At 55.7% G+C, this 25,595-nt stretch overlaps 2 protein-coding genes across 3 annotated transcripts; both read right to left on the bottom strand.

Moving 5' to 3' along the window:
* Positions 1-5,769: 5,769 nt before the first annotated feature.
* On the bottom strand, positions 5,770-9,865 carry Neu1 (neuraminidase 1). The gene is made up of 6 exons (XM_005086833.4): positions 9,658-9,865; positions 9,111-9,303; positions 8,536-8,798; positions 7,449-7,631; positions 7,088-7,310; positions 5,770-6,979 (listed from the first exon to the last, which is right to left on the bottom strand). Exons 1-6 carry the CDS (start codon positions 9,802-9,804, stop codon positions 6,753-6,755), a joined length of 1,236 nt encoding a protein of 411 aa, XP_005086890.1. The 5' UTR covers positions 9,805-9,865; the 3' UTR covers positions 5,770-6,752.
* Positions 9,866-10,986: 1,121 nt separating this feature from the next.
* On the bottom strand, positions 10,987-25,240 carry Slc44a4 (solute carrier family 44 member 4). Of its 2 annotated transcripts, none has more exons than XM_040732230.1 (21): positions 25,151-25,240; positions 22,897-22,945; positions 22,497-22,570; positions 22,303-22,381; positions 21,541-21,640; positions 21,333-21,455; positions 21,045-21,105; positions 18,829-18,919; positions 18,660-18,743; positions 18,182-18,417; positions 17,978-18,077; positions 16,165-16,257; positions 15,823-15,925; positions 13,452-13,702; positions 13,266-13,360; positions 13,054-13,157; positions 12,856-12,929; positions 12,594-12,664; positions 12,384-12,478; positions 12,226-12,310; positions 10,987-11,209 (listed from the first exon to the last, which is right to left on the bottom strand). In XM_040732230.1, exons 4-21 carry the CDS (start codon positions 22,314-22,316, stop codon positions 11,088-11,090), a joined length of 1,902 nt encoding a protein of 633 aa, XP_040588164.1. In that variant the 5' UTR covers positions 22,317-22,381; positions 22,497-22,570; positions 22,897-22,945; positions 25,151-25,240; the 3' UTR covers positions 10,987-11,087. The 2 variants fall into 2 exon arrangements, with proteins under 2 accessions (XP_040588164.1, XP_040588163.1); XM_040732229.1 differs by lacking the exon at positions 25,151-25,240 and adding an exon at positions 24,378-24,700.
* Positions 25,241-25,595: the final 355 nt, after the last annotated feature.

The following is a 25,595-nucleotide window of genomic DNA, read 5'->3' as shown; positions in this document are numbered from 1 at the left end:
TTGCCCAGGAAACCTATAATGGGGGAGGGCGGAGACCTAGTGACTATATTTAAAACAAATTCACAGCTAACCAGTTAACTGGAAGACCAACTGAATGCCACTTTAGTGACCTGAAAAGGACTTCACCCTTAAACAACAAGAAAAGCTTCACACCGGGCGTTGGTGGCGCACGCCTTTAATCCCAGCACTTGGGAGGCAGAGACAGGCGGATCTCTGTGAGTTCGAGGCCAGCTTGGTCTACAGAGCGAGTCCCAGGACAGCCTCCAAGACAATACAGAGAAACCCTGTCTTGAAAAAAAACCTAAAAAATAAATAAATAAATAAACAAACAAATAAATAAATAGAGAGATGCTTCACGTGAATAACCTTGGGGCTGTGCCAACCAACAAGGCTTGCTAGGAGCTATTCTGGTCACTCAGATTTATTTTGTGTGGGTTTTTGTTTTCTTTTTTGAGACAGGGTTTCTCTATGTAACAATCCTAGCCATCCTGGAACTCACCTTGTAGACCAGGCTGGCCTCGAACTCACTGTCCGTTCAGGTTTAATGCTGTCACCCCAACAGACACAGCCAAAGACATGGGCAGCAAATCTCGGCAGGCCGGACCAGACAGCCCCATGATTATCTTTAGGCATTGTTGCGGGTTTTCAGTTTTGAGAAAAAGACTCATGCAGCCGAAGCTGGTGTCCCTGCCTCCCCACAGGGCTGTCTTTCAACTGCTGTTTTATTTCTCGAAGAATAAGGAAGCGAGTTATCCCAAGGGTAAAGTCCATGCTGACTCTTGAGGTGTTAGATGTCATTGTCCTGCATCAGGTGACCCTCAAGCAGGAAACGGTCACATTCTAGAATGCCTATTGCCCATCATTAAACCATTAGCATCTAAAAATACACCAGAGGTAAAGCTGGCTTGCCAACACTCTCCAGCTAAACCCTGGCCTGGCAGGTGACAAACTGGTCAGCCACCTCCCAAGGGCCTTGTGGTGGTAGATCTTGGGGGCTGGACATCTTCCAGGACTATACAAGGAACCCTGTGCTCTACGGGGCTAGTTTAGTTTAGTTTTGTTTTCTGAGAGAGCTGGACGAAGTCTATAAAAAGACTTGGAACATTTTTCTTTTGCCTGTTGAGGTTGGAAGGCAGAGCCTTGAGCCTGGGTGTGCTCCGACTACACACCCTAGCCCAGTCTTTTTTATGGTGAACGGTAAACAGTATAAGGCGTGGGACTTCCCACACGGCTGTTGCAGAGGTTTGCTAGGGATAGGCCAGCCTGGGTTACAGAGCGTGCTCAAAGCTCAGAAAACTTACCTAGATCCTGCCTCAAAAGAAAAGAAAAAATAAAAAGGGCGTTGGCGGCGCATGCCTTATAATCCCAGTATTCGGGAGGCAGAGGCAGGAAGATCTCTGTGAGTTCGAGGCCAGCCTAGTCTACAGATCGAGTTCCAGGACACTTAGGCCTGATATACAGAGAAACCCTGCCTCAAAATAAATGAATGAATTAATGAATGAATGAAGGGACTAGAGACAAAGCTTGATAACATAGTTCTTGCCTCAAAAGTGAGCCCTATCTATTCTTCAGGACGGGGTGGGGTGGGGTGTGCCTTTTGGGGGTGGGAGGGTGGAATCAGGAGTTTAAGGTCAGACTCTGCTATATAGGAAATTTGAGGTTTGAGGTCAGGTGTTAGGTTTAGATCCTATGTAAACTCTTTCTCAGAAAGAGAGAAAGGGAAAACTTTTAAACAACGCCTAATTATGTGCCCAGCCCTGGACTCCATCTCTGCAAAACCTGCGACTCCCACTGAGCACAACCCCCCCCCACTTCTGCCCCCACATCCCCTTTGTGTACAAGGCCCAGGGCATTTCTCCTAATCCCTATGACCAAATGCCGTGCTGAAACCTCCATGTGCTGACCTCCTGGCTCTCATTCAGCACAGCGGCAGGGGGACAGGTGCTAGCTTCGGCACCACACCATCAGAGTCCGACGACGCTTGTCCCTGATGCACACCGCTCTCCACAGGGCCTCCAATCGCAGGGGAGCTCAGCATCCTCGGCGAGCGCCCGCCTGTCCACCCGCCCGCCTGGTGGAGGCCACGCTGCCACTCAGTGACTTCTACCACAGCCCCGAGCTTGGACAGAATTCTTGCACCAGACCCAACAGACCCAACCAGGCTGTGTCACACCACCAGGGTCTTGACTTTACAGGTATGGGGGGGGGGGCACAGGAAGCTCGACTTCTAGAGTCTACCTCGCAGAAGTGTGAACCTCTGTTAGAGCTTTCCACGTATTTAGCCTTTCCCGTCACACCCAGAACAAAGATGGAGACCAGGTTACCCACTGAAGATGAGTGGTGGAGCGCTGAGCTATCGTGTCTCTGGCCTCCGGCTGGCTCCTTTCCCACCACATCAAAGACAATGAAACGGAGAAACCTAGATGTTTACCAACCACGCGTGTTTCTTTGCCCACTTTTTTTGTTTGTTTGTTTTTTTTGAGACAGGGTTTCTCTGTATTGTTTGGAGGCTGTCCTGGAACTTGCTCTGTAGACCAGGCTGGCCTCGAACTCACAGAGATCGGCCTGCCTCTGCCTCCCGAGTGCTGGGATTAAAGGCTTGTGCCACCAACGCCCGGCTCTCTTTTTTTTTTTATGAACTCTTTTGTGTCTGTTCTGCCTCCTGGCATGTTAAGTGGACCACGTGAGCGTCTGGTGCCCACGGAGGCCAGAAGAGGGTGTCGGCTCCCCTAGAACTGGAGTTGTGAGGGTTGAGAGCCATCACTCATGTGTGTGCTGGGGACCTGAGCCCTCTGCCGGGACAACAAGAGCTCTTAAGGGCTGAGCCATTTCTCCAGCCCCTTTGGAACCGTTGCATTAAAACACTGTCTAGGGGCTGGGGGTCTGTGGGCACTGGCTGCTCTCCCAGGGGACCGGAGGTCAGCCTCCGGCACCCGAGGGTTGCCACTTACCATGACTGGCTTTTACGTGGGTGCTGGGTCAGAGTTCAGGTTTTCAGGCCTTGTGTGATCAGCATCTTACCTACAGGCACTATCCCAGCTCAGAAATGCATCTGAAATGTTTTTTACATTTATTTTATGCATGTGACTGTTTTGCCTAAATGTATGTGTACCACATATACGCCTGAGGAAATCAGGAAAGGGCCTTGGATCCTCGGGAACAAGAGTTACAGCCAGTAGGAAGCCATGAGTGCTGGGAATCAAACCTCGGTGCTCTTAACAGCTGAGCCACCTCTCCAGGATATAGACTGTCTGATGGCGGTGTGGCATATGCCAGTATTTCTGGAGGCAGAGGCAGGAGGTTCACCACAGGTTCAAGGCCTGGCTGGTCTCCACAGTGACACCGTCCCCTGATGGGGGACGCCCTTCTCCATATATGTTTCTCTTATTGGTTGATGGATAAAGCACTGTTTGGCCAATAGCCAGGCAGGAAGCATAGGTGGGGCGACCGGGACAGAAGGGCGGGGAAAGGAAGCCAGAGGGAGGCCTCGGGAAGATACGCCATGTAATGACCAGGAAGGTAGGAAGCACCAGGCGTTCTCTGGTAAGACGAGGCCATGTAGAAATACATAGATTAGTAGTTATGGGCTTAGCAATTGAGAGAGAGCTAACCAGTAAGAAGCCCTAGCCACCAGCCAACAGTTTTATAACTAATATAGCATCCATGTGTTTATGTGTGGCTAAATCAGCCCCAGGACCAGGCTGGGAGAGCTCCAGCAACAGTCCTCTAACCAAAATAAACAATCCAGGGCTAGGTGTGTGGCTCAGTGAGTGTACAGCAGTGGCCCAGCCCGCCTGAGACCCCAGGCTCCATCCCAAGCACTGGCGGTGATGGGGGTGGGGCAAACTCCGGGGCCCCGTGCTGCCATGGGGTGTGGCGAGGAAGGGGTCTGATTTATGATGGGGTTCAGAGCCCGTCCCTGGGAGGAGGGGGGTCCCCAAGCATCGTCTGCTGGGTCTTTGGCTCTGCAGAAGGTAGGTGATGGGGTCACTCATCACTTCTGCTTCACCAGGGGGGCATTTGGAGTGTCGTTCCTTCTTGTTCCACGACTTCTCTCGTGTGTGTGTGTGTGTGTGTGTGTGTGTGTGTGTGTGGTTTAAGTTTGATCATTCTTTTTTTTTTTATTATTTTTTCAAAGCAGGGTTTCTCTGTATAGCTTTGTAGACCAGGCTGTCCTGGAACTCACAGAGATCCGCCTGCCTCTGCCTCCCGAGTGCTGGGATTAAAGGCGTGCGCCACCTCTACCCGGCTGTCTGTCTTTCTATTAACAGGGCTTGGTAGTTCTGTCTATTAAGAGGGTCTTGCTGGGTGTCTTACTGTCAATCATCCTTCCTCACCCGGGTCCCGCTGCCCCTCTGCAGGCCAGGGGATGGCCTCTGTATGTCCATGGGGCAACAATGTGGTTTACTGACTAGTGCAATGAGTGAGTTACGTTAACTGACTCTGAGACTCTGAGAACAACTTCTCATTTGCAGGGGAGTGAGGCCCCATCCTGAAGTTCCTGTATCAACCACTCACAGGTAACAGACAGCCTAGGGGGCAAGCTCTTGTAAGTCTTAAGAGTTTCTTTTAGATTTTAGTTTTATGTGTATTGAGTGTTTTGTCTGCACGCATGTATGTGCCCGGTGCCCACAGAGGTCAGAAGAGGGCATCGGATCCCTGGAACTGAAGTTACAGACAGGTATGAGTCACTCTGTGGGTGCTGGGAGTCAAACCCGGGTCCTCTGCAAACAAGTGCTCGAAACTGCTGAGCCATCTCTCCAGCCCTTTTCCACACAAGAATTGCAGGTAACAAATGAGAAAAAAAAAAAGAAAAAAAAAGAAAAAAAAGAAAAAAGCCAGGCGGTGGGGGCGCACGCCTTTAGTCCCAGTACTGGTGAGGCAGAGGCAGGCAGATCTCTGTGAGGCTACCCTGGTCTACAAAGTTACATAGAGAAACCCTGTCTTGAAAGAAATAAAACAAAAAGGAAAAAATTCACCAATTTGCAACTCCATGAAATAATGGTAACAGACATCACATCCCAGGATGGAGCTGATACCTGGGGTGGTCACGGGTAAAACTTACACATGGATGGTTGTGTCACCGGACCCTGTGCTCAGTCTCTGCTCGGGGACAAGCAGGCTGTGTGAGCATGCAATGGGAAACCCATGGAAGCCACGGGGGAGTCAGACTCCCCAAGAGGGATCCGAATCCAGCCAAACCTTCACGGGTTTCACAGCTGCAAGCCCAAGAGATGGAGAGAGACGTTAGCTGACATCAAGGAAGCAAAAAACACAAACGCATAGCGGGCCATCCCACAGGACCCGTTTCTGTCCAGCTGGGACTAAAACCCAGCAACCAACTGAGCAAGCAGAGAGGGGCTGGGGTACCTCAGACTAAAGAGCTGTAAGAGTCGGTAATCAGGGATAGGTTTTCCTGGGTCCTGGCTTTGCTTTTGGTTTAAATCATTTTCATGTGTATGAGTACTTTGCTATATGTGTACCATGTATGTGCCTGAAGCCTGTGGAGGCCAGAGGGTGTCAGGTCTCAGACCTGGAGTTACAGGTGGATGTGAGCCACTGTGTAGGCACTGGAAGTCAGATAGGGCCCTCCTGCAACCATCCTCCTGCCTCTGCCTCCAGAGTGCTGAGATTATACTACCACGCCTGACTTTCAGTTCTGATTGATCAGATCGAAGATATTTTTGAGAAATTTGATTAAATGTGAATACTGGTTGCTAGTGGATGCCACTGTTAGTGCTTCTCTGAGTGTTCAATGACAACAAAATGTTTAATTTTTTTAAGATTCCTTTAAATGGAATGGAGGAATGATTTGAAGCATCTGTGTATTCCAGGCCAGCCTGGGCCACAGTGTGAGACACCTCAATTTAAAACACAAACAAGCCGGGCAGTGGTGGCGCACGCCTTGAATCCCAGCACTCGGGAGGCAGAGGCAGGCGGATCTCAGTGAGTTCAAGGCCAGCCTGGTCTAAAAATCAAGTTCCAGGACAGCCAGGTCTGTTATACAGAGAACCCTGTGTTGGACAAACAAAACAAACAAATAAAACACCCCAACAGTTAGTTCCCTGATGCTCCCGGGCACTTGTGAAAAGCAGCGTCAAGGGCTGCCAATGGGAAAGTCGGATCTGGTTGAGTTGGCTCTGTTCCCCAAGCAGTGAGTCCCTCTCCTAACTGCATTCACACCTCACCAGTGTCCGTGAGGCAGGCTAGAATGAGTGGATAGAACCACAGACTACAAATGCTTTTTCTCCTTCATTAGAAATTTTAACTTACAAATATTTTGATTTATAAATAATCAAGTGTGTGTGTGTGTGTGTGTGTGTGTGTGTGTGTGTGTGTGTGTGTGTCCTACCCTTACTCTGAAGATACATTCAGCCTCCGGGACTTCCAGAAATCCCCTTCACATCTAGTACCATCCTGTACCTGCCTCTCCCCGGGTTCCTATTTGTACAATACTTCAGGGACCATCCCCGTCCCCATCCTGTCCCAAAAAGGAACAGCCCATTGTCCCTGGAGAGGGGATGGGGCTATCCCCAGCCAGAATTCTACAAAGTGCTCTTGGCGAGGAAGGGACTTCCTGTCCGGGGGAGGCAGCAGGGCCGTTGTTGTTAAGTCCTTCCCCGTAAAAGAGAAACTGCTTCTGCAAAGGCTAGAGTCCCCGAGGAGGAGCTCTGTTTCAGGCGCCCTCTGCAGACCCTTGGGAGAGCCGCTGAGGTCGGAGTCCGGGACTTGGTGTCCTTGGGCGCCTGGGCTCAGAGCGTGCCGTAGACGCTGATTTTGACCATGGAGATGCTCTCCGTGTACCGGTTCAGGCCTTTCTCGTACAGAACGAAGAGCTGGGGGGGCTGCTGCTCCCCACGCGTGCTGTTTTCCAGGGCCGTCAGGGATGAGTAGCCGCTGGGTCCTGGCCACACCTGGACTCTCTCCTTCTGCCAGGACGTACCGTTGCTGAAGCTCCAGCGCAGGGTCAGGTTCACTCCTAGGGGCAGCAGCGGGTCAGGAGGGAGGGGGCGCCGCGTCTCTGCTCTGCCCAGGCCTTGATGAGGCTCGGCACACCCCCCACTCACCCCCGCCCCCAGGCACTCACGGAACTCAGGATGGGCTGGATTGGAGAAGAAGACAATGCCTGAGCTGGTGGCTACTGCTCCTGCGGCTACCACGGGGTCCACCAGCTCGGGGTCGAAGGTCACATCCCGGGGCCTGAGGGTGTCGCAGGCGTCATAGCTGCGGAGGACGATCCTGCAGCGGCAGTGGTAGTTGTTCTGGTTCCGGGCATTGATGATGACGGAGCCATCTGGAAGCTCGTAGGGCTAAGGGGAGAAAACAGGGCCTCAGGACAGCCTGGGGAGGCTGGGGAAGCCCGAGCTGGGCCATCGGGAGAAAAGGCATCCCGGGCAAGGCGGTGGCGGTGGTTGTGGGCGAGCGAGTTCCCGCCGGCTCCTCCAGACCTGGCATTCGTCGGGGTTGAAATCGTGCTCGTGTTTGGGCTGGCCGAAGGGAATGCCGCTCACTCCAGTCCCGTAGTGCCAGGAGGCACCGTGGTCGTCACTCAGGAGACAAAAGACGCCATCTCGCTCCAGGGTCCCATGGCCACACACAATGAGACGGCCCTTCCGAGGCTCCCGCTGTTTCTGGGAGAAGAGAAGAGGAGGACGTGGGTGTCGGAGGAGCTCAGGCAGACAGAGAGGGCCCCTCCCAAGTGTGAGGACACTTCTGGGTCCCTTTGGCTCTCCACACTCTGCCAGAGTTAAGAAGCTCTTTTTGTACCAGGCCTGTAATCCCGGCTACTCCAGACTGAGTAGCCCAGAAGATAACGCCCAGGCTAACCTTTAACTCACAGTGATGTCCTTGCCTTAGCGTTTTTGTTTTGTTTTTTTTTTTCCTCAGAGACAGGGTTTCTCTGTGGCTTTGGAGGCTGTCCTAGAACTCGCTCTTGTAGACCAGGCTGGTCTTGAACTCACAGAGATCCACCTGCCTCTGCCTCCCGAGTGCTGGGATTGAAGGTGTGCGCCACCAACACCTGGCTCCTTGCCTTAGCTTTCTGTCTGTTCTTACATAAAATTTTGGCTAGCATACAAAGAAATGGGTTTCACTGTGACATTTTCATACATACACACATGAGTCATGCTTGGTACTCATACTCTCCCCAGAACACGCCACTGGACATGTACACGTGTGCCCACCCAGCCCTGGGAACGTCACACCAGCCTGAGCATGGTCTCTGCTGGACACCGGGAACCTCGATAAAGGTGTATGTATGCCCAAAGGGCACCCAATCCTACTCTGCTCAGGCTAAGGGCAGATCTGTTGACAATGTCTACAGGAGAAGCCAATCCTACCCCGCTCAGGCTAAGGGCAGATCTGTTGACAATGTCTACAGGAGAAGCCAATCCTACCCCGCTCAGGGTAAGGACCCATCCATTGACAACGTGCACGTGAGAAACTTGGTAGAGTTTCAACGTCTCCATAGTAGGGTGTTCTTTCCATTATGCCAACACCCCCCTCCAAGGAATCCCACAACCCCAGGACAAAAACCTGAATGCCAGAGCCTGGTCCGGGGGCAAACATCTCTGTGCCGATGTCCACGGAGAGATTCCTGGGTACGCTCCAGGAAACCCCGTCGTCCTTACTCCACACCAGCATGGTGGAGGCCACCTGGCAGTTGACCTTGTGAGCACAGAGGGTATAGATGAGGAACACCACCCCTGTGTCCACGTCGTTCACCACCGCCCCCAGGTTCAGCCCGTCCGAGGCCTCCCCGTCGTCCACAATGAAGGCTGTCGAGGACCATGTGCTACCTGGAGAAAAAAATGAGGATAGAGTGAAATCGTACCGTTTCTTGTCCACTTCCTGCCTCTCCCCAGGGACCTGAAGGTGGCTCACTCCACCCAGGCCCAGTAAACCATGAGACCACCCCCTTGGTGGTCCCAGTTAGTTCCCTGGACGCTTCCCCCCTCGGGTTTCCCTAACTCCTTAGGGGCTCGGGCCTCAAAGTTCTATCTGGGCGGTTGGATTGGTGGAGGGACCCCACCCCCACCCCGCCCGTCCCCTTACTCCCGATCTCGGTCCCCCGTGCAACCCACTTTCCACCTGGGTCACCACTTCTGTACCCTGGTCGGTGGACCTCCTCATGGCGATGAACTTGGCCCCCTCATCGGAGGCAGACATTTTCCTGGCCTCGGCGAAGGCGAGGAGCGTGCCCCGAGGGGTGGCTGTGATGAGGGGGATGCGGAACGTGTCCACCGAGCCGATCTGCTTCCCGCTCACCCACAGCAGCTGCTCCATGGTCACCAGCGGCTGCACCTGCGTGGAGGGACGCACGCCTGACGAGGTCTTAACAGGCAGAGGGCGAGCGGCTCCAGCTCGGGTTCCCCCGGGGGAGGGTGGGTGATGGGAGGCCTGAGCAGGCAGGGGTGGGAAGGGGGGGTCCGGAGGGGGGGACGCCTGGGCGGAAGCCCGAGGTTCCGGAGCAGGGGAGAGGCGGCGAGGGCTCGAGGAGTCACCCCTCCGGGATGGGCGAGGACCCTAAAAGGAGCCCGGCTGGGAGGGCAATGCGGGCAGGAGTGCTGCCCGGGGAGGTGGGCGAGCGCGCGGTGGGTGGGTGGGGTGGGGTGGGGAGGGGCAGCGGCCACCTCTGCAAGGTGCAGCCGGGCTCACCAGGCTGAAGTCATCTTGTACCCTGGCCTGGGACCCCGCCGCGGTCACCAGCAGCAGGAAGATCGCCGCGAGCACCTGACCCCGACGGCTCGCCCAGCAGCTCAGCGGCCCCCGGGGTCTGCTCGCCTGTACCGCCGCCGCCACCATCGCGTCCCCGATGCCGGTCCACGACCCGGTCGCCGGCAGCCGCGGGCTCGTCAGCTGACCCCCCCTACCCCCCGGCACTTTAAACGCGCGCACGTCACTGCGATCCCGCCCCTCGTGGGCCCGGGCCCGCGCTGCGGCCACTCCAGTTGGTGCTTCCGGCTGTCAGACCTCGGCATGTGACCCGGGAGGCGGGCTCAGTCTCTACAGACTCTCTCTGATTGGCTCCCATACCCGGAACGCGGCGAGGGGGCGGGGCCTGCCTTAAGGGCCAGCGGCGGGGCAGGGGAGGTGGCTCCGTGTGGAAAAAAAAAAAAAATCCGTTTGCTGTGCACCCCTGAGCGCAGGAGCTCAGCAAGCCGGAGGACGGGACTCTGTAACTCCCAACTTCATCTAAAAGCTGGGCGGGTGCGGAACCCGTTCTGTAACCCCAGCGCTCTGGAGGCAGACTGGAGATCACGTGGGCAAAAAGGTTAGCACCACGCCCGGCTCCTTCCATTTACTTTGAAATTGCTTATTTGCGCCAGGCAGTAGTAGTGCACCGCACCCCTTTAATCCCAGCTCTCGGGAGGCAGAGGCAGGCGGGTCTCCTGCGAATTCGAGGGCAGCCTCTTGTCTACACAGCAAGTTCCTGGACAGCTAGGGGTACACAGAGAAACCCTGCCTAGAAAAACTAAAATAAAAACATGCAAATAAAGAAATAAAACGAAACGAACAGTTGCCTGGATCGTTGGTGACATATCTTATTGGAACCCCTCCCCCCCCAGCCTCCACCTCGAAAGTGCTGGATTAAAGGCATGAGTCCCAAGGCCATGCTTATGCTGGAGACAGAATCTGGCCGTCTTCACATGCTATGCAGGTGCTCTACCAGCTGAGGGAAACCCCCAGTCTCCTAGCCTGGGCCCCTGAACAAATTTCCTTTTACTTGGTATAGAACCACGTGACAGTAATTTGGTGCTGGGCGGTGGTGTCGCACATGCCTTTAACCCCAGCACTCGGGAGGCAGAGGCAGGCAGATCTCTGTGAGTTCGAGACCAGCCTGGTCTTCAAGAGCGAGTTCCAGGACAGCCTCCAAAGGCACAGAGAAACCCTGTCTCGAAACATCCCCCCACCCCCCCAAAAAATAGAAATTTGGACTTCGATAAAAGAGAAATGAGCTTGAACTGAAACTAAAACCACACCTACTGAGAATATAAAACATTAGTCTTTAATAAACTCTGCTATAAAACGGTGGTCCTTCAGGCGTGAATGGCCGTTCTTCTGTACACGGGGGCTGCAGTCCCGGGTCACTTTTTCCTCTTCTTTCCCGCAGTAGGTATCTCATTCTTCTTGCCCAGAATCTTCAGAAGCGCCTTGGGCATGTAGTAGGGCCGCTCCTGGGAGCCGTCGTTTCTCTCCAGATCTTCCACTGAGTGGCAGAGTAGATGGATTACACCGGATCCTGATAGGTGCCACCCTGCTGCATCCCCAGGAATAATCTGGGCTGTGCAGATCAAACAGCCTGGTTCCCTGTCCCGGCCACTTAACGCTGTATACAACCTACCCGGCCGGCTGTGTAACCTGCTTCCTCATATAACGTGTATAAATAACCATATATTTCACAGGGCGGCAACAGAGTAAAGAAAGATCTCGTGTCAGTGTCATGGTGGTGCTCACGGTGGCTTTTTTGTCTGTAATCCCAACACCGAGGAGGCAGAGACAGGAGGACTTAGAATATAGGGCCAGCCTGAGCTACACAACAAAGCTGTCGGGGAAATGGTAGTGCGTCTCCATGGTCCTAGCACCTGGGAGGCAGAGGCCGGAAGACTGGGGTTGATCCAGCCTGGTCTGTATAGCGAGTTGGAGAGCCAGCCAAGAACACATAGAGCGGCCCTACGTAAATAAATAAGATTTAACAGAGAAACAAAACAACCGCGCAATGGGGGGGCATTCCTGCTTTGCAGGCACGAGGCCCCGTGACATCGTCCCCAGGGACAAAACAATACCACAACTTCCAGCACTTGGGGGAGGAGGTAGGAGGATCACGAGTTTGAGCCCCAGCCTTAGCTCTAGAGTTATTTCCGGGCCAGCCTGTACTACATACTGCGATCCTGCCTCAAGTTCCTGCATGTCCCTTCCCCCACCAAAAGCCTTTTAAAAGAAGGAAGAACACCCCCCCACACACACACACACTATGACTACCTCCCGGGAAACGTTCTGTGGTTAACATCTTCCTACATTTCCTAACCAGGCCTCTGTCTGAGAGTGTCTGGGGTGTACTCCTTTCTTTCCTCCCCAGACTTGTATCCTAGCACGTCTGAAGATGTCCCCGCCGGCTCTTTTAGGTTCACAAAGGTACCAACAACAACCAGTCTCTAAGACAAGCCTGAAAGAGTCCAGAGCTCGAGGGTGGGGTTTGGGGTGGCGTCTGGCAGGGGCACTCACAGAAGCAGAGGAAGAGCGTGTCCACACACATGCCAAAAACGCTGAAGAAGCCACTGGCGATGACATAGGCCCCCATGATGGAGGTCTGCAAGAAACAAGGCCGGTTGGGACCCCTGGGCTCCGGGGACTTGGGCGAAGCCGAGAGAGGCGTCACTCACCATGATGGGCAGCCAGTAATAGTTGAGCTGGGGGTTCTCAAAGTCTTTCCCTAGCCCCTTGATACGCCCGGAGAAAAAGAAGAAAGACAGGACACCTGCGTGGGTGAGAGTCCCCGGGTCAGTGCGCTCCTCTGCCGACACCCCACCCCACCCCCTCCTCTGCGCTCCAGAGGGCGCCTGCCCGCCTGTAAACCCTGATGTGGCCCTTACCGACACCTCCGACCACCAGCAGCTTCCCAAAGAAGAGCAGCAGATCTGTGACTTTATCCAGGACAACTACCCTGCAGTGGAAAGGCAGGGCAGCCTGGGGTAAGGGACCTGACAGAGCTGGGAACAGTGACATCTATCCCCATTTCCAGATGGTGACGGCGGAGCCCGTAGACCAAACATGGGACCCTCCTGAGTAGGATCGGTCTGTGAGGCCAGCTTAAGGATGGGGGATCTGGGGTAGGGGGCCCCAGGGCGGCCTGACCTGACCACGTTCCTCATGAGCAGCATGAAGGCATTTTTGGCTGAGACACAGAAATTCTTCCCATAGATGGCGATCTGAGAGGAGATCGGGAAAGGTCAGAGCCACACCGCTGGTGAGCTGGCCCAAGTGCTGGTGGAGCCCGCCCCGCCCGGGCAGACAGGTGCAGGGCAGGGGCTGTGCTAGGCTCTCTCTGCTCACCATGATGTAGGCATTGCGGTTGAGGAACTTAATAAACTTCTCCAGACACCAGAGGCAGCACTTGAAACAGCAAATGATGCATCGGGCCACGGGGTTTTGGGATCCTGGAGATGAAGGAAGCACATGCTTACACACTGTTTTTTTGCCTGCCTGGCCCGCCCCCTTCAAGACTCCAGCAGTCAGCCTGTGCCTCGACGCTGAGGCCCACTCACCTCTTAGCTTGTGGTCAATGTATTCCAGGATGATCCGGGCTATCTGCACCAGGGTCAGGATGAGGGCTCCAAACGCCAGTGACCCAGTGTGGTAACTGCAGAGGATATTTAGGTAAGTCGAGGCACTCCAGCACCTCCTGGTATTCCTAGGGCTGACGGTTCCCTAGGGGACTGCCGCTGGCTTACCGGAGCGTGCGGATGAAGGCTGAGCTCAAGGGGAACGTAGGGATATCTTGAGGCTTATGATAGGCCCAGTAGAAGGAGGCAAAGGCCCCAGCAAGGACGCACTGGCCCAGGGCCAGCACCCAGTTAACGGTCCAGAAGAGCCCCAGGACCCCGTAGATTTGCAGGTTGAAGAGAGAACGTTGGGCTGCGCCTGTGGATGTGTAGCCCTGGAAGACACACTTGAGCCCTGGGCAGGAGTAGTTGATGGAGGCCTGGAAGTGACCGGGAGGACACAGGCGTTCAGCCCCAGGAGTTGCAGGCAGATTTTTTTTTGACCTTCCCTGCTCCCGGTAGCCTCCAGGTTCAGATCACCTCAGTCTTTGCCAGAGTGTGAGTAACCAGCTTCCTGGTTTCCAGAATGGCACAAGAGTTATCTAGAATGCCTCGGGCAAGCCCATTGTGTGGGTGGTTTTACGGTTTCAACCTGCCCTTCATCTTACTTTCCCAGCAACCTGTTCTAGAGAAGTCTCTACAGCTGCCATCTAGACACAGGGTATTTAAAGACATTAAGACCAGTGTCGGTGTGCATACCTGCGTGTGTGTGTGCACACACCCATGTGAGTGTGTGTGCCTGTGTGTTCTGGAGAAGTCTCTACAGCTGCCATCCAGACACCACGGGTGTTTAAAGAGATTAGATAATTAAGCAACTGTGTTGGCTGTAACAACAAAACAGTGTTGGGGTACACCCGTGTGTGTGTGTGTGTGTGTGTGTGTGTGCGCGCGCGTGCGCTTGGCAGTGTTTTACTGGGATTGTACACTGATCCTCACATATCTTACAAAGCCCACAGGAAAAGCTGAGCTTCTCGCCCGGCCTCCCTTCTCTTCCTTTTTTCCTTTCTTCCTATTTTTAGCGTAGAAGCCAGGGCTTCAGGAACAAAAGACTTCTCACCCCTGACCTAATCCTCAGGCCCTGCTTTTTTAGTCATCTGCCGAGGGGTTGGAGAAGTCTGTCAGTTGGTAGCGTGTTTGCCTAGCATGCACAAAGCCGCCACATAAAACCCTGCGTGGGGGCGGGGTGGAGGGGCGGGAGCAGGGGGGGCCGGCACACCTGTAATCACAGCAGAGACAGGAGGGTCAGAAGTTCAAGGTCAGCCTCAGTCACATAGCAAGACCTTCCAGGACAGCCTGGACTACATAAATAGATAAATAAGGCCCGGAGGTGGTTTCCCACGCCTGTAGTCCCAGCACTTGGGCGGCAGAGGCAGGCGGATCTCTGTGAGTTTGAGGCCAGCCTGGTCTACAGAGAGAGTTCCAGGACAGCACACAGAGAAACCCTGTCTCAAAAAACCAAAAGGAAAAAAGAGAGAGAGAGAGAGAGAGAGAGAGAGAGAGAGAGAGAGAGAGAGAGCAAAAAGCCCCCGTCTCTCAACAGATCACTGTGGGTTAGTGGCAGCCTTTACTGCTAGGGGGCAGGAGGTCAATGGAAAAGCAGCCCCCTTGGCACAGAGCATAGTGGGTCTTTCATAAATCTAAATGGGCCCCCTCTCCCTTTTGTGCATAGAGGTTATTTCTGAGGCAGGGTCTCTCTTCTGGTCTTGAACCGGAAACCCCCATTCTTAGCCTCCAAGGTGCTGGAATAGGAGATATTCCTGAGTCTGTTTGTTGCCGGGTTTTTTTGTTTTTTGTTTTTCGAGACAGGGTTTCTCTGTGGCTTTGGAGGCTGTCCTGGAACTAGCTCTTGTAGACCAGGCTGGCCTCGAACTCACAGAGATCCCCCTGCCTCTGCCTCCCAAGTGCTGGGATTAAAGGCGTGCGCCACCAACGCCAGGCCCACTTTTGCCTTTTTTAGAGATGGCCTCGCCTCACGTAGCTCAGGCTGACCTCAGACTAGCTGTGCAACAGAGGCCGGTCTAGAACTCCTGAGCCTCGGCCTCTCAAGGGCTGGAAAAACAGGCCTCCCAAGTTCCTCCAGGCATCGCTCTGGCGGGCCTCCCAGGGCCACTGTCTGGGGCTCAGTTCTCGGGACTTGAAAAGGGAAATAACACAGCCCATCCGGTTGGGGTCTCTGTCAGTGTGCACACAGCATACCGAACGCCATGAAAACCCCGGGGATTAGGGTCAGCTCCAGTGTCCAGAGCAGTGGGTGGAGATCCGGGAGGAGGAGGAGGGTATTGAACGGCCTTGGAGGCAGAGAAAGGTCAGCCCTCCTCCTCCTCGCTTCAGGTGTCCTGTCTGCTCTTCACGTTCTACAAAGAGGGCGGCTCAGCCGAGGGAGCCGAGGGAGGGAGGTTCCATCCAGCCCTCTCTCAGCTACTTCTGCGCTAGAGGAAGTCTGGGCTAACCGACCCCCAAGAACCCCCCCCCCTCGGCGCCCACCCTAATCCCCTCTCACCATCGGGTCGCAGGACTTGTTCACAGGCACGTTCTCACAGCCAGGAGCTCTGGCGTCGGACACCCAGTAGACGTACTGGGGTTGCCCGGATGTGGCCAGGTACCCAGAGGTGAATTAAGAAAAGCACGAGGCCAGCGAGGCCAGCTGTTAATCACAGGGCACCCCCCGAGCAGCTCCCCCCCCCTGGGACTGGTGCAGGTCGCCCGCCACACACGGGGCTGGCATCCATCAGGGCACCCCCGAGCAGCTCCCACCCTGGGAGCTCACTCTAGTAACTCAGTCCCCTTCGCGTCCCCCGATGCCCTGGCCCCCAGAGCTCCAGTGGAGATGTACAAAGGATACAGGGCCATCAGCGCCCAGTAACCGATGCAAATGACCAGGAGGACGAAGGTGACCAGAGGGTAGAACATAGTGGACATCATGTGGCCCACGGTCCTGTAGGGGGACAAGAACGGTCCACCGCGTGGGCCTGAGCCTTGCGCATCCTCTCCCAGGCCTGACCCTGCCTGGACTCCTCCTCCGGCCTGTCCCTTTTCCCAGAGACGGACAACTGCAGCTTTTGCCGTCCCCAGCACCTGGTTCCAGGTGCGTGCCCAGCAGACTTGCCGGGTAAACCCAATGAGGCTCAAGGCGCCCTTAGGGGAGCCTGGGCGGTCACAGAAGACACCTGGGGAGCCCAGGGGGTGTAAGGGAACCCCCAAAAGGCGGCTGGCCCCGCCAGTCCATTTGGTAATGCTTGCTCCTCCTACCTAGCCACCTGACCCGGCAAGCGCCTGACTCCCACCCAGAGTCCTAGGCCGCCTGCCCGTGTTCTATGTACTTAGTCAGCACCAATGCGTTCAGTCCTTGCAATGTCCTTGCAAGGTTTCGTCTGCTGTCACAACTGTTGTACAAATAGGGTGGCTGGGCGCGGTGACACACACTTTCAATCCCAGCACCAGGGGTTGCCATGCGTTTGAGGCCAGTCTGGGCTGTGTTGCAAGACAGCCTCAAAAGAGTGTCGGGAGCCGGGCGTTGGTGGTGCACGCCTTTAATCCCAGCACTTGGGAGGCAGAGGCAGGCGGATCGCTGTGAGTTCGAGACCAGCCTGAACTACCAAGCGAGTTCCAGGACAGCCTCCAAAGCCACAGAGAAACCCTGTCTCGAAAAACCAAAAAAAAAAAAAAAAACAAAAAAAAAAACAAGAGTGTCGGGGTAGGAGATGGCACAGGGGGACCGGGGATGTGGCTTTATCGGTAGAGTGCTCGCCTAAGGCACAGGAGGACCTGCGGTGGACCCCAGCACTGCGGACAAGGGGCCTGATGGTACAGGTCCACAGCCCTCGCATTCCTGGAGGTAGACTCGGGAGGATACATTCAAGGGCGCCCTCAACTATATAGTGAGTTGGAGGCCAGCCTGAGCTGCCCAAGCCCATGCCTGATCACCACCATCATCACTGCGGTGTGCGGGCAGGGAGATCAGGGGTTCAAGGACAGCCTCAGTTATACAGCTGCTCTGACATTAGCCTGGGCTACATGAGCTCCTGTCTAAAAACAAACAAACAAACAAGGTTGGAGAGACGGCTCAGAGGTTAAGAGCACTGGCTGCTCTTCCAGAGGTCCTGAGTTCAATTCCCAGCAACCACATGGTGACTCACAACCATCTGTAATGGTATTGTGCGTCCTGTACTGGTGTGTAGGCATACATGCCAGAATGGTACATACGTAGTAAATAAGTAAATCTTAAAACAAGCAACAACAACAAAAATCCTTGGGGCAGCAGAGACGGCTCCACAGCTAAGAGCACTCGTTGTTTTCCTAGAGGACTTGGGCTCACAACTGCCTGCTACTCCAGTTCCAGAGGGTCCAGTGCCCTCTTCTGGCCTCCAACTGCACCAGACATGCATGGCGCGCAGACGTGCATGGCGCGCAGACGTGCATGCTGCCAGAACACCCATCCATTAAACAAAAAAAATAAATCAATCGTAACACCCGCTCCTCCCCCGCAAATGACAACAGAACAAGCCAGACAGGGAAACCGAGGCCCTAGAAGGGTGAGACTTAGCCGTGTAGCCCACTGAGCAATTCTCCCTCTCTCCTGGGGGGTGTTTCCTATTACCCCATCCAGGCCAGCACCCCCGCCCAAGGTCCCCTGTCCCTCACAGGCAGGCCCTGACCTGCTGGCTTCCTTCAGCAGAGCGATGGCAATTCGGATCCGCTGGCGCAGGAAGATGAGCATGAGTAGCAAGACGCCCTCGAGGACAGCCAGAATAATCACTGTGTGGGGACAGCGGGTGGTCAGGGCTAGGGTCATCCAGCCAGGGCAACCCTTGGCAGCCAGTGCGTGGAGGGGGCGGGCGGGGGTGGGGGAACGGACTCACGAGCAGCCAGCCAGGTCTCCTGCACGCTCTGGTAGGCGCTGAGGTTGGTGGTGAAGCCCAGCTGGGAGATGGAGGCTCCCTGGTCCCGCAGCAGCCGGTACTGCTGCCAGCAGTGGTAGATGCCGTAGGCCAGCACAGCGAGCACCCCCACGATCAGCAGCAGCACCAGGGGTGCCGCCACCAGGCGCAGGAGCAGGATAAACAGCAGGCTTAGCCCCAGAGCCACACCCAGGGCCCTGCAGGGTAAGGGACATGAGTGAGGGTTACCTCCCAAGCCCTTCAGAGGCCCCCTGCCCTTCTGAACCTCAAGTACTCGCAGATTCAATTAACTTTCCGGTACAGGTCCTGACTGGCCTAGGGGTCCATTCTGAGCCAGCCCCCCCTCTGATCACAGCCTTGGCTTCACAGGTAGACTTAGGGAAAGGAGACCATGCAAGGGCAGAGGGGAAGGGGGAGGGGCTGCACCCCGGGGACTCACACGAGGATCCACTGCCACGACCGGGCAAAATCCTCAAAGATCTTCACGGAGATGTCCCGGGCGTTGATGCTGTCAAGAAGGCCACTGTTTGGAGAAGGATGGCGTCAGAGGGGGCTGATGGCAAGAAGGGACGGGGGGGGGGGGGGGTGACGGAGAGGACAACATCTACCTGATTCCTTGAGAGACAGTGGTGTTATTGATCCATGGGTACTCGGGTAACGTGAAGTTAATGTTGGGTGACGGAAAGCAACGTCCCAGGGCTACAAGAGAGGACAGGGGCTGCTGGGTGGGCGTCTGTCTGGCCCTCCTATCCCAGAGAGGCAGCGGCGATGGGTGGGCTCTGCTCTTCCGGGGTTGGGGGTGCCGCAGCCTGTACTCCCTCTCTGCCGCTGGTCAGCTGTCCTTAGACCACGCTGTTACCTGGATTCCTGCAGTGACTTCCATCCCTGACCTTGTTTCCCTGCTTAGGCCGGGACAGCCGCTGCCTCCTCGTTAAGCAGATCCCATCATCAAGGTCCCTCAGTGGAGCCGGATATCTCCTCAGGCCCTGCCATGGCCCCGGGCCAGGCTTCCGGGGGCTCTGTATGCTCACACTCTACAGCTGGGCTCTGGTGGAGCTTCTAAGTGGCCCCCTTCAGGTCAGGGCCTGTGGTCTGTCTGACTCTGGGCTCAGCCCCCTGCACCCTCTCTCTCTCTCTCTCTCTCTCTCTCTCTCTCTCTCTCTCTCTCTCTCTCTCTCTCTCTCTCTCTCTCTCTCTCTCTCCAGATCTGTCTCTAGCTGCTTGACCAGCTGACTTTTGGACCCCCTGCATGTAGCCGAGCAGGTTTGTTTTTTATCTCTTACATCCCAAAGCTGAGGAAACAAGTCCCAGAAAAGGTTGAGTAACTGGCCTGACATCTATTTGCTGGAAAAGGCTCAAGTTTGAACCCAGATCTGTTGGCCCTGGGATAGCCCCTGGGTGCCCGTCCTACTGCTCTTGAAATTTCGTCTTTTCTCGTACTTTCTATTAAAATAAATACACAAACACATAAAAATAAAGGCGGCTGGACACGGCGGTGCCCGCCTGTCATCTCAGCATGGGGACAGGCTGAGGCAGGAAGATCACAAGCCGGGAACCAGTTGGGTCACAAAGTAAGGCCCTGACTCTAAATAAACCAAACCAGTCACCTGTGCTGTGCTGTTGGGAAGGCGTGTGTACGGGAGAAAGGCCAACTGTGATCGGCCTGCCCGGCCTCCTTCGTTTGTAACGTTTGGGTAGATGCGTCTCGGGTTGCTTTACTCCCCTCAGATTCCGAGGACATTTTATTAAAATTCTGTTTTGTTTTGTTTTGAGGCAGGGTTCACCCCACATAAGCCTCTGCTAGCCTGGAACTCACGATGTGAATCAGGCCGGCACTGAATCCGTGGAGATCCCCCTCGGCCTCTGGCTCCTGGGTGCAGAGACTTTAAAGCCACCCCGTCCAGCGTGTTTTATTTTACGTGTGTGAAAGCTTTGTCTGCATGTGTGTGTGTACAGGCGCCAGCATAACTTGTGCCTGTGAAGGCTGGAAGAGAGTGGGTGGTCAGGGCCCCTGGACGGTTACGGATGGTTCCGAGCCACTGTATGGGTGCTGAGGACCCATGTATACGGGCGGCAAACACACTTCACTGCCGAGTGTCTCTCCAGCCCACCGTGGACATCTCACGAGACCCTCATGCAGGTGTTTCTGTTTCTGTGTTTTGTTCTTCTTATTGTTGCTCTGCTTTCGCAGTGCTGAGGATGGAATCCGGGGCATTGCACAAGCGAGGCGAGTGCCCTGCACACCGCTCATCCAAACAAAACACTATTCCGTCTATTTATGGTGTGGGAACGTGTGTGCGCGTGTATATGTGTGTGCGTGCGTGTGCATGTGTGTGTGTGCGTGCGCGCGTGTGCTGCACAAAGCCTGTGACGATCAGACAGCTGGTTCAGGGCTGCATTCTCCCCCTGCCGTGTGGGTCCTGGGGACCGAACTCAGGTTGTCAGACTTGGTGGCAAGCCCCTTTTATGTGCCAAGCCATCTCACCAGCCCTGTTTCATTGTTGTTTTGAGAGAGGATCTAGGTGTCCCAGGCTGGCCTTCCACGCCTCCTGCCCCAGCTTCCTTATTAGCTGGAATCAGAGGCATAGAGTTGGTCTACTGCTCATCCGACCTCTGATCTCTCCACCTAGAATGCAGCTCGGGCAGGGAGTGGTGTCTATTGTCCCCGCATCTTTCCTGGACACCAACAGCCTGACACAGGGTCCTGAGGCAGGGGAATGAAGGCTCACTCCGAGCCCCCATTGATGTGCGGAGGGGGGGGCTTCTCTTCTCTTGAGGACTGGGAATTTGGGGTGAGATGATGCCTGAGGGGCAGTGTACTCACCTGGAGCAGAAGGAAGAAGGAAACGGGGACAGAGTTCCTGGTCCAAGCTTTCCTTCACTTTCTGGGGAAGGAGAGGTGAGAACGGACAGACACACAGACACGGAAATTGTGGCTCCCAACATCACTACCACCTCCAGCACCATCACCACCACGGTCACCGTCACCACGACCTCTACCACAGCTTCTACTATATCAAGGCTCCCACCGGCCCATCCCTCCTCGGAATCCAGCTCCCTCACTGTGGGCCCCTCTCCAGCAACAGTGATGGCCCCGGGGACCGGCATTTACCATGTCTGGGGGTACTTCTGGTAGACAAAAGTTCTTCCTTTCTTTATAGACTTCACTGACTGTATTTGAGAACTGGGACTCATCCACAACCCACGGGACCTCTGGGCAGGAGGCGACGCACACCTGTGGGGTGGAGAACATGCTGAGGGACATGGGCACCCCGGGCCCTGGGGGACAGATGGGGCTCACACAGGTCCTGGCTTCTGACCTGGGGTGTGGGGCACTGTAGGCCATTCTGGGCGACGGAGATGATGTTGGTGGCTACAATACATTTGAAGATGTTGAAGTATAGAAGGTAGGGTTTATCCCTGCAGGAAGAGAGGACGTGCAGGCATAAGGGCTTCGTTCTCTTAGCCCACAGATCGTCCTGCGGACCAAACTAGTTACATCCAGCTCCTGGCCCAGCTTCTCTAGGGAGACAGAGGCGCAGAAGACCGCCTAGGGTAATTAATTCACCATAGAGCAGCCAGGGTGGGCTGAGAGTTATGGATTCTGGAGCACAGCCCCTGGTAAGGTAGCTTTATGGCCTTGAACTCGGTATCAGGAGGCTTAACTGTTTGGGTGTGAAACACCCTGCCTGCCTGGAGCATTGCAATGGTGAGAGAGGAATGCTGGCCCTTTATTATTGGCGGGCCATTTCCTGCATACCTTCTGGAAGCTGCTGTTGCTTCAGTGGAGGAAGTTAAATTTCAGAGAGGCCGAGAAAGCTGCTCAAGGTCACACAGCCCAAACTTATCCCAGTCAGGGACTTGGACAGTGACCTCTGAACTTATGCACTTAAACTGGCTCTGCACTGTCCCAGTCCCTGGGGAGGCTGGGCAGGCGAGGGCTTCCGATGTGGTCTGGAGTGCTTGGGTTCGGGGAGGCGGAGGGGCCGGTTGGGTTGGAGAACAGCAGATGCCAGGCTCTGGTGTCTACCGTAGGGCGTCTCCGGCCCCCCCAAGCTGCTGCCTTCCCTCCCCGTACTTACTTGTTTTCCCCCATGCCGCAGTAGGCCCCCGTGGAGTTTCTGGGGTAGAGTACTTGCCGAGGGTCTCCGTATACCCAGGCTGGGGAGAGAGACACACAGCCCAGTCAAAGGAAGACAGAGACTTGGGGTTGGGCAGCTATGGGGTGACCCCTCCCCGGGTCACTACCCCTCACCCCGGGTACCTGGAAACTTACCCACAAGCCCCACCACGATGTAACCCAAAATGAAGAGCAGGAAGAGGACACAGCAGATGATGTCTGTGCAGCCCCTGGAGAGATGGGCGTCTGAGCTGGGGTGTGTGTAGGGATGGATGGGGAGTATAGGGGTGCAGGTGTGGGGCATAGTCTTAGGGGGGTCATGGGTTAGAGGGCTGGGAGGCGCCAGAAAGGCTGGGAGACGGAAAGACGGCGAGCTCGCACGTGTTTATCCGGGTGAGTTTTCCCCGTGTGCACACACCTGAGCAGCCGGCACCCAAGTCGAGAAAGGGAACGACCCCAGCACCCAGAGCCCCCTCCAGACATACAGGTACCTCAGGGGACCAGGCTCCTGCAGACAGACTCCCCGCATCCCTGGGCGAGGGTGCCCACAGCTCACCTGTTTTTGATGGGGCCTCGAAAGGAGGGGTCATATTTGGCTGATTTCCCTGAGGGCCAGAAGGGAGAGAACGAGGCAATGAAGGACTCTCTCCCCGCATCCTGTCCCTTCCAGACATCCCTTAGTCCCAGTAGCCTGCCTGGTCGACCAGCAGGAGGAGGACACTAGGGAGCCGATCTGCTGGCGGCATGATGGTCGCCGCCTGTGGCGTTCACCCTAGCGACAGGCGGGAAGTGGAGCCTTTACCCTTGGTGGGCTTCCTACGTGGGAGGCAAGCACTCCGCCAGTAAGTGGTAACCGCGGAAACTCGTCTTTATTTTTACTTCGTATTTCAGACAGGATCTTGCCGAGTTTCCCCGAGCCTGGCCTTGAACTTGCCACCCTCCTGCTTTAGGCCCCCCTCCCATTGACTTTTTTTTTTTTTTTGGTTTTTACGAGACAGGGTTTCTCTGTATTGTTTCGGAGGCTGTCGATCCAGCCTGGCCTCGAACTCACAGAGATCCGCCTGCCTCTGCCTCCCGAGTGCTGGGATTAAAGGCGTGCGCCACCACCGCCCGGCTCCCATTGACTTTTATAGTCAGTTTCTGGGAGTGTGTTTCTCCCCTCGAGGCCATTCCAAGTGGAAAGCGGCCCTGGTTCTCTGCCCCCCTCCCCGCCATCAGCTTCTACGACCCCCTCCAGGTGGCTCTCAGGCCCCATCCGGTCAGTCTCTGCTCTGACCAGTTCCCGGAGGATCAACCCAGTTCGGCCCATCCCGGTCCTCTTTGGACCACCCAGTTTGGGAGCCCCTAAGGGAACCATCGTCACTCATCTCATTATCTGGCCCAAGGATATGACAAAGAAAGCATGTTCTACAGGTCTGGGGCCCTGCAGGGCATGGCCCATCACTCGGGCTATCACAGCTCTGGGTAGCCAGCCAGGTTGACATCTGAGCCACGGGGGTTGTGGCCATGTCCAGTTCCTGGTCCTCCCTCAGTACACAGAGAGAGGGGGTGGGGCCAGACTGCCAGCGCCCTGGTGGACACGGGCTGAGGGCTGAGTTAGCCTGGGGCAGGGGTGGTATCCGCTTTCTTGGGTATTCTGGACTCTGTCTCGCCCAGACTTATGGAGACGGGGTCAATGATTGACCCAAAGCTGCTCCAGGAAGTTTCTGTAAGGCGCTCTGGCCCTTACGCAGTCTCCTAGGGGACACCAGTCCTGCCTAGAGGAGGCCTAACCCTCAGAATGAGCTCCCCTGTAGGACTGAAGATCCCCCTCAGGTGAGGACACCCTCAGCCCCGTAGTCCCCAGCCCACCCTCCTCAGCCCTTGCTTCTCAGGACTTTGGGTAAGGACTTCCAGCCTTTTTATTCCACCAGTTCTGGAAACAGGCAGGCCCTCTGCTTCCCCTCTCCTCAGGCCTGGCCTCCCACGGAGCCCTGCCCCTGCTCCTTGAGTGTCCCAGATAGACCCCCCTCCCCATTTTTTCTTCCCAACAGAAACCTTAAGGCTGGCAACGGCCCTTTCTCCACCACGGTCCTTAGACGTCACTTCTCACAGGGGCTGTGGCAGGCAGAGCCCAGCAGCTCAGGGTAGCGCCTCCTCCTCTTCACAAGGGTCCCCTCAGTCCCCGGTGCCAACCCCCTACTCTTCAGAGTCCAACCGCTGAGGGTCCCAGTCTCCCACTTAACAGGAATCCTGGTACGCTCACCCCAGAACTTTGGGGGTCCCAGTCCCCTAATCCTCTCAAGAACTTTATAGTTCAGAGGCCTGTCTCCCTAACTCTTCACACAGACTTCCCAGCCACCGACTCTTCACGGGGTGTGGGTTGGCAGACTGCCTGCCCCCCCCAACCCAAGCACCTTTGCTCCTCAGAGATCCAAAGTGTAAACTGGAGTTCCCCCAGCTCGCCAGAGCCCGCCCCAGCCCCACACCCCCTGGAGGCTCTGAGCACAGGACACTCACTGCTGGACCCTGAGACCTGTCCTAAGCAGAAGCTTCAGGACCCCAACCTGCCTCCTAACCACGCTGGCTTTGTTTGCCAGGGCTCTGCCCTCAGGGACTTAAGAGCCCAGGCCGGAACCCCAGCACCCCCCCTCCCCATCCCCGCCCCGCCCCATAGAGGCCAGGCCCAACACCTGCACACCCAGATCCCGCTTCAAGACCTTTGCTGTGGCCAGGCGGACACCGTCCTCCCAGGACTCCAGCGCCTCAGCCACCCGTGGCCTGTAAAGCCACCTCTCCTCCAGAGCCCGGGCTTCTAACCCCAGCCTTACCGTAAGCCTCATTCTCATCCTTTCCCCCCCATGGCTCAGTCTCCGGAGTGATTGGAGCCAGGGAGACCTGGCCGCTCACCTGCCGCCCGCCCCGCCCTCCCGGACGTCATAGCTCCACCCCTGCCTGTGGTCCTCCACACACACTAGTTCCTTCTTCTGACTCAGCTGACCAGCCGTTGGAAAAATGGGACTCAGAAGCCGCCTGCCCGGCCGGCTGGCCACGGACCACGGCAGGCAGGAAAGGATCTGGAGTGCGTTGATAAGAAAACCCTGCATGGTTTTTCAAAGCCCCTCTACTGCAACACACCAAAGCGTCAGGGTTTGACCTGCCTTTATTCACCCCCCCCCGCCGCCTGGCCGCGGTCCCCCACAGCCCTCCTCTCCCACCGGGTGCTTACTATCCCCTCAGCCCCACAATCCTCGCCACCCTAAAACATGCACCAGA

This window comes from Mesocricetus auratus, unplaced genomic scaffold, assembly GCF_017639785.1.
Source record: "Mesocricetus auratus isolate SY011 unplaced genomic scaffold, BCM_Maur_2.0 Super-Scaffold_100027, whole genome shotgun sequence".
NCBI classification, from domain to species: Eukaryota; Metazoa; Chordata; class Mammalia; order Rodentia; family Cricetidae; genus Mesocricetus; species Mesocricetus auratus.
The sequence above is the reverse complement of the archived record's forward strand: the minus strand, read 5'-3'. Positions and strand labels throughout refer to the sequence as shown.

Coding starts and splice junctions, on each gene's coding strand:
- Neu1 (XM_005086833.4), bottom strand. CDS start 9,804: ATGGTGGCGGCGGCGGTACAGGCGAGCAGACCCCGGGGGCCGCTGAGC. Junction 7,632..8,535: donor GACCAGGCTCTGGCATTCAG/GTTTTTGTCCTG, acceptor CTCTTCTCCCAG/AAACAGCGGGAGCCTCGGAA. Junction 7,311..7,448: donor TCAACCCCGACGAATGCCAG/GTCTGGAGGAGC, acceptor TTCTCCCCTTAG/CCCTACGAGCTTCCAGATGG.
- Slc44a4 (XM_040732230.1), bottom strand. Junction 21,106..21,332: donor CAGAAGTACCCCCAGACATG/GTAAATGCCGGT, acceptor CTCCTTCCCCAG/AAAGTGAAGGAAAGCTTGGA. Junction 18,078..18,181: donor GGAGACCTGGCTGGCTGCTC/GTGAGTCCGTTC, acceptor GTCCCCACACAG/TGATTATTCTGGCTGTCCTC.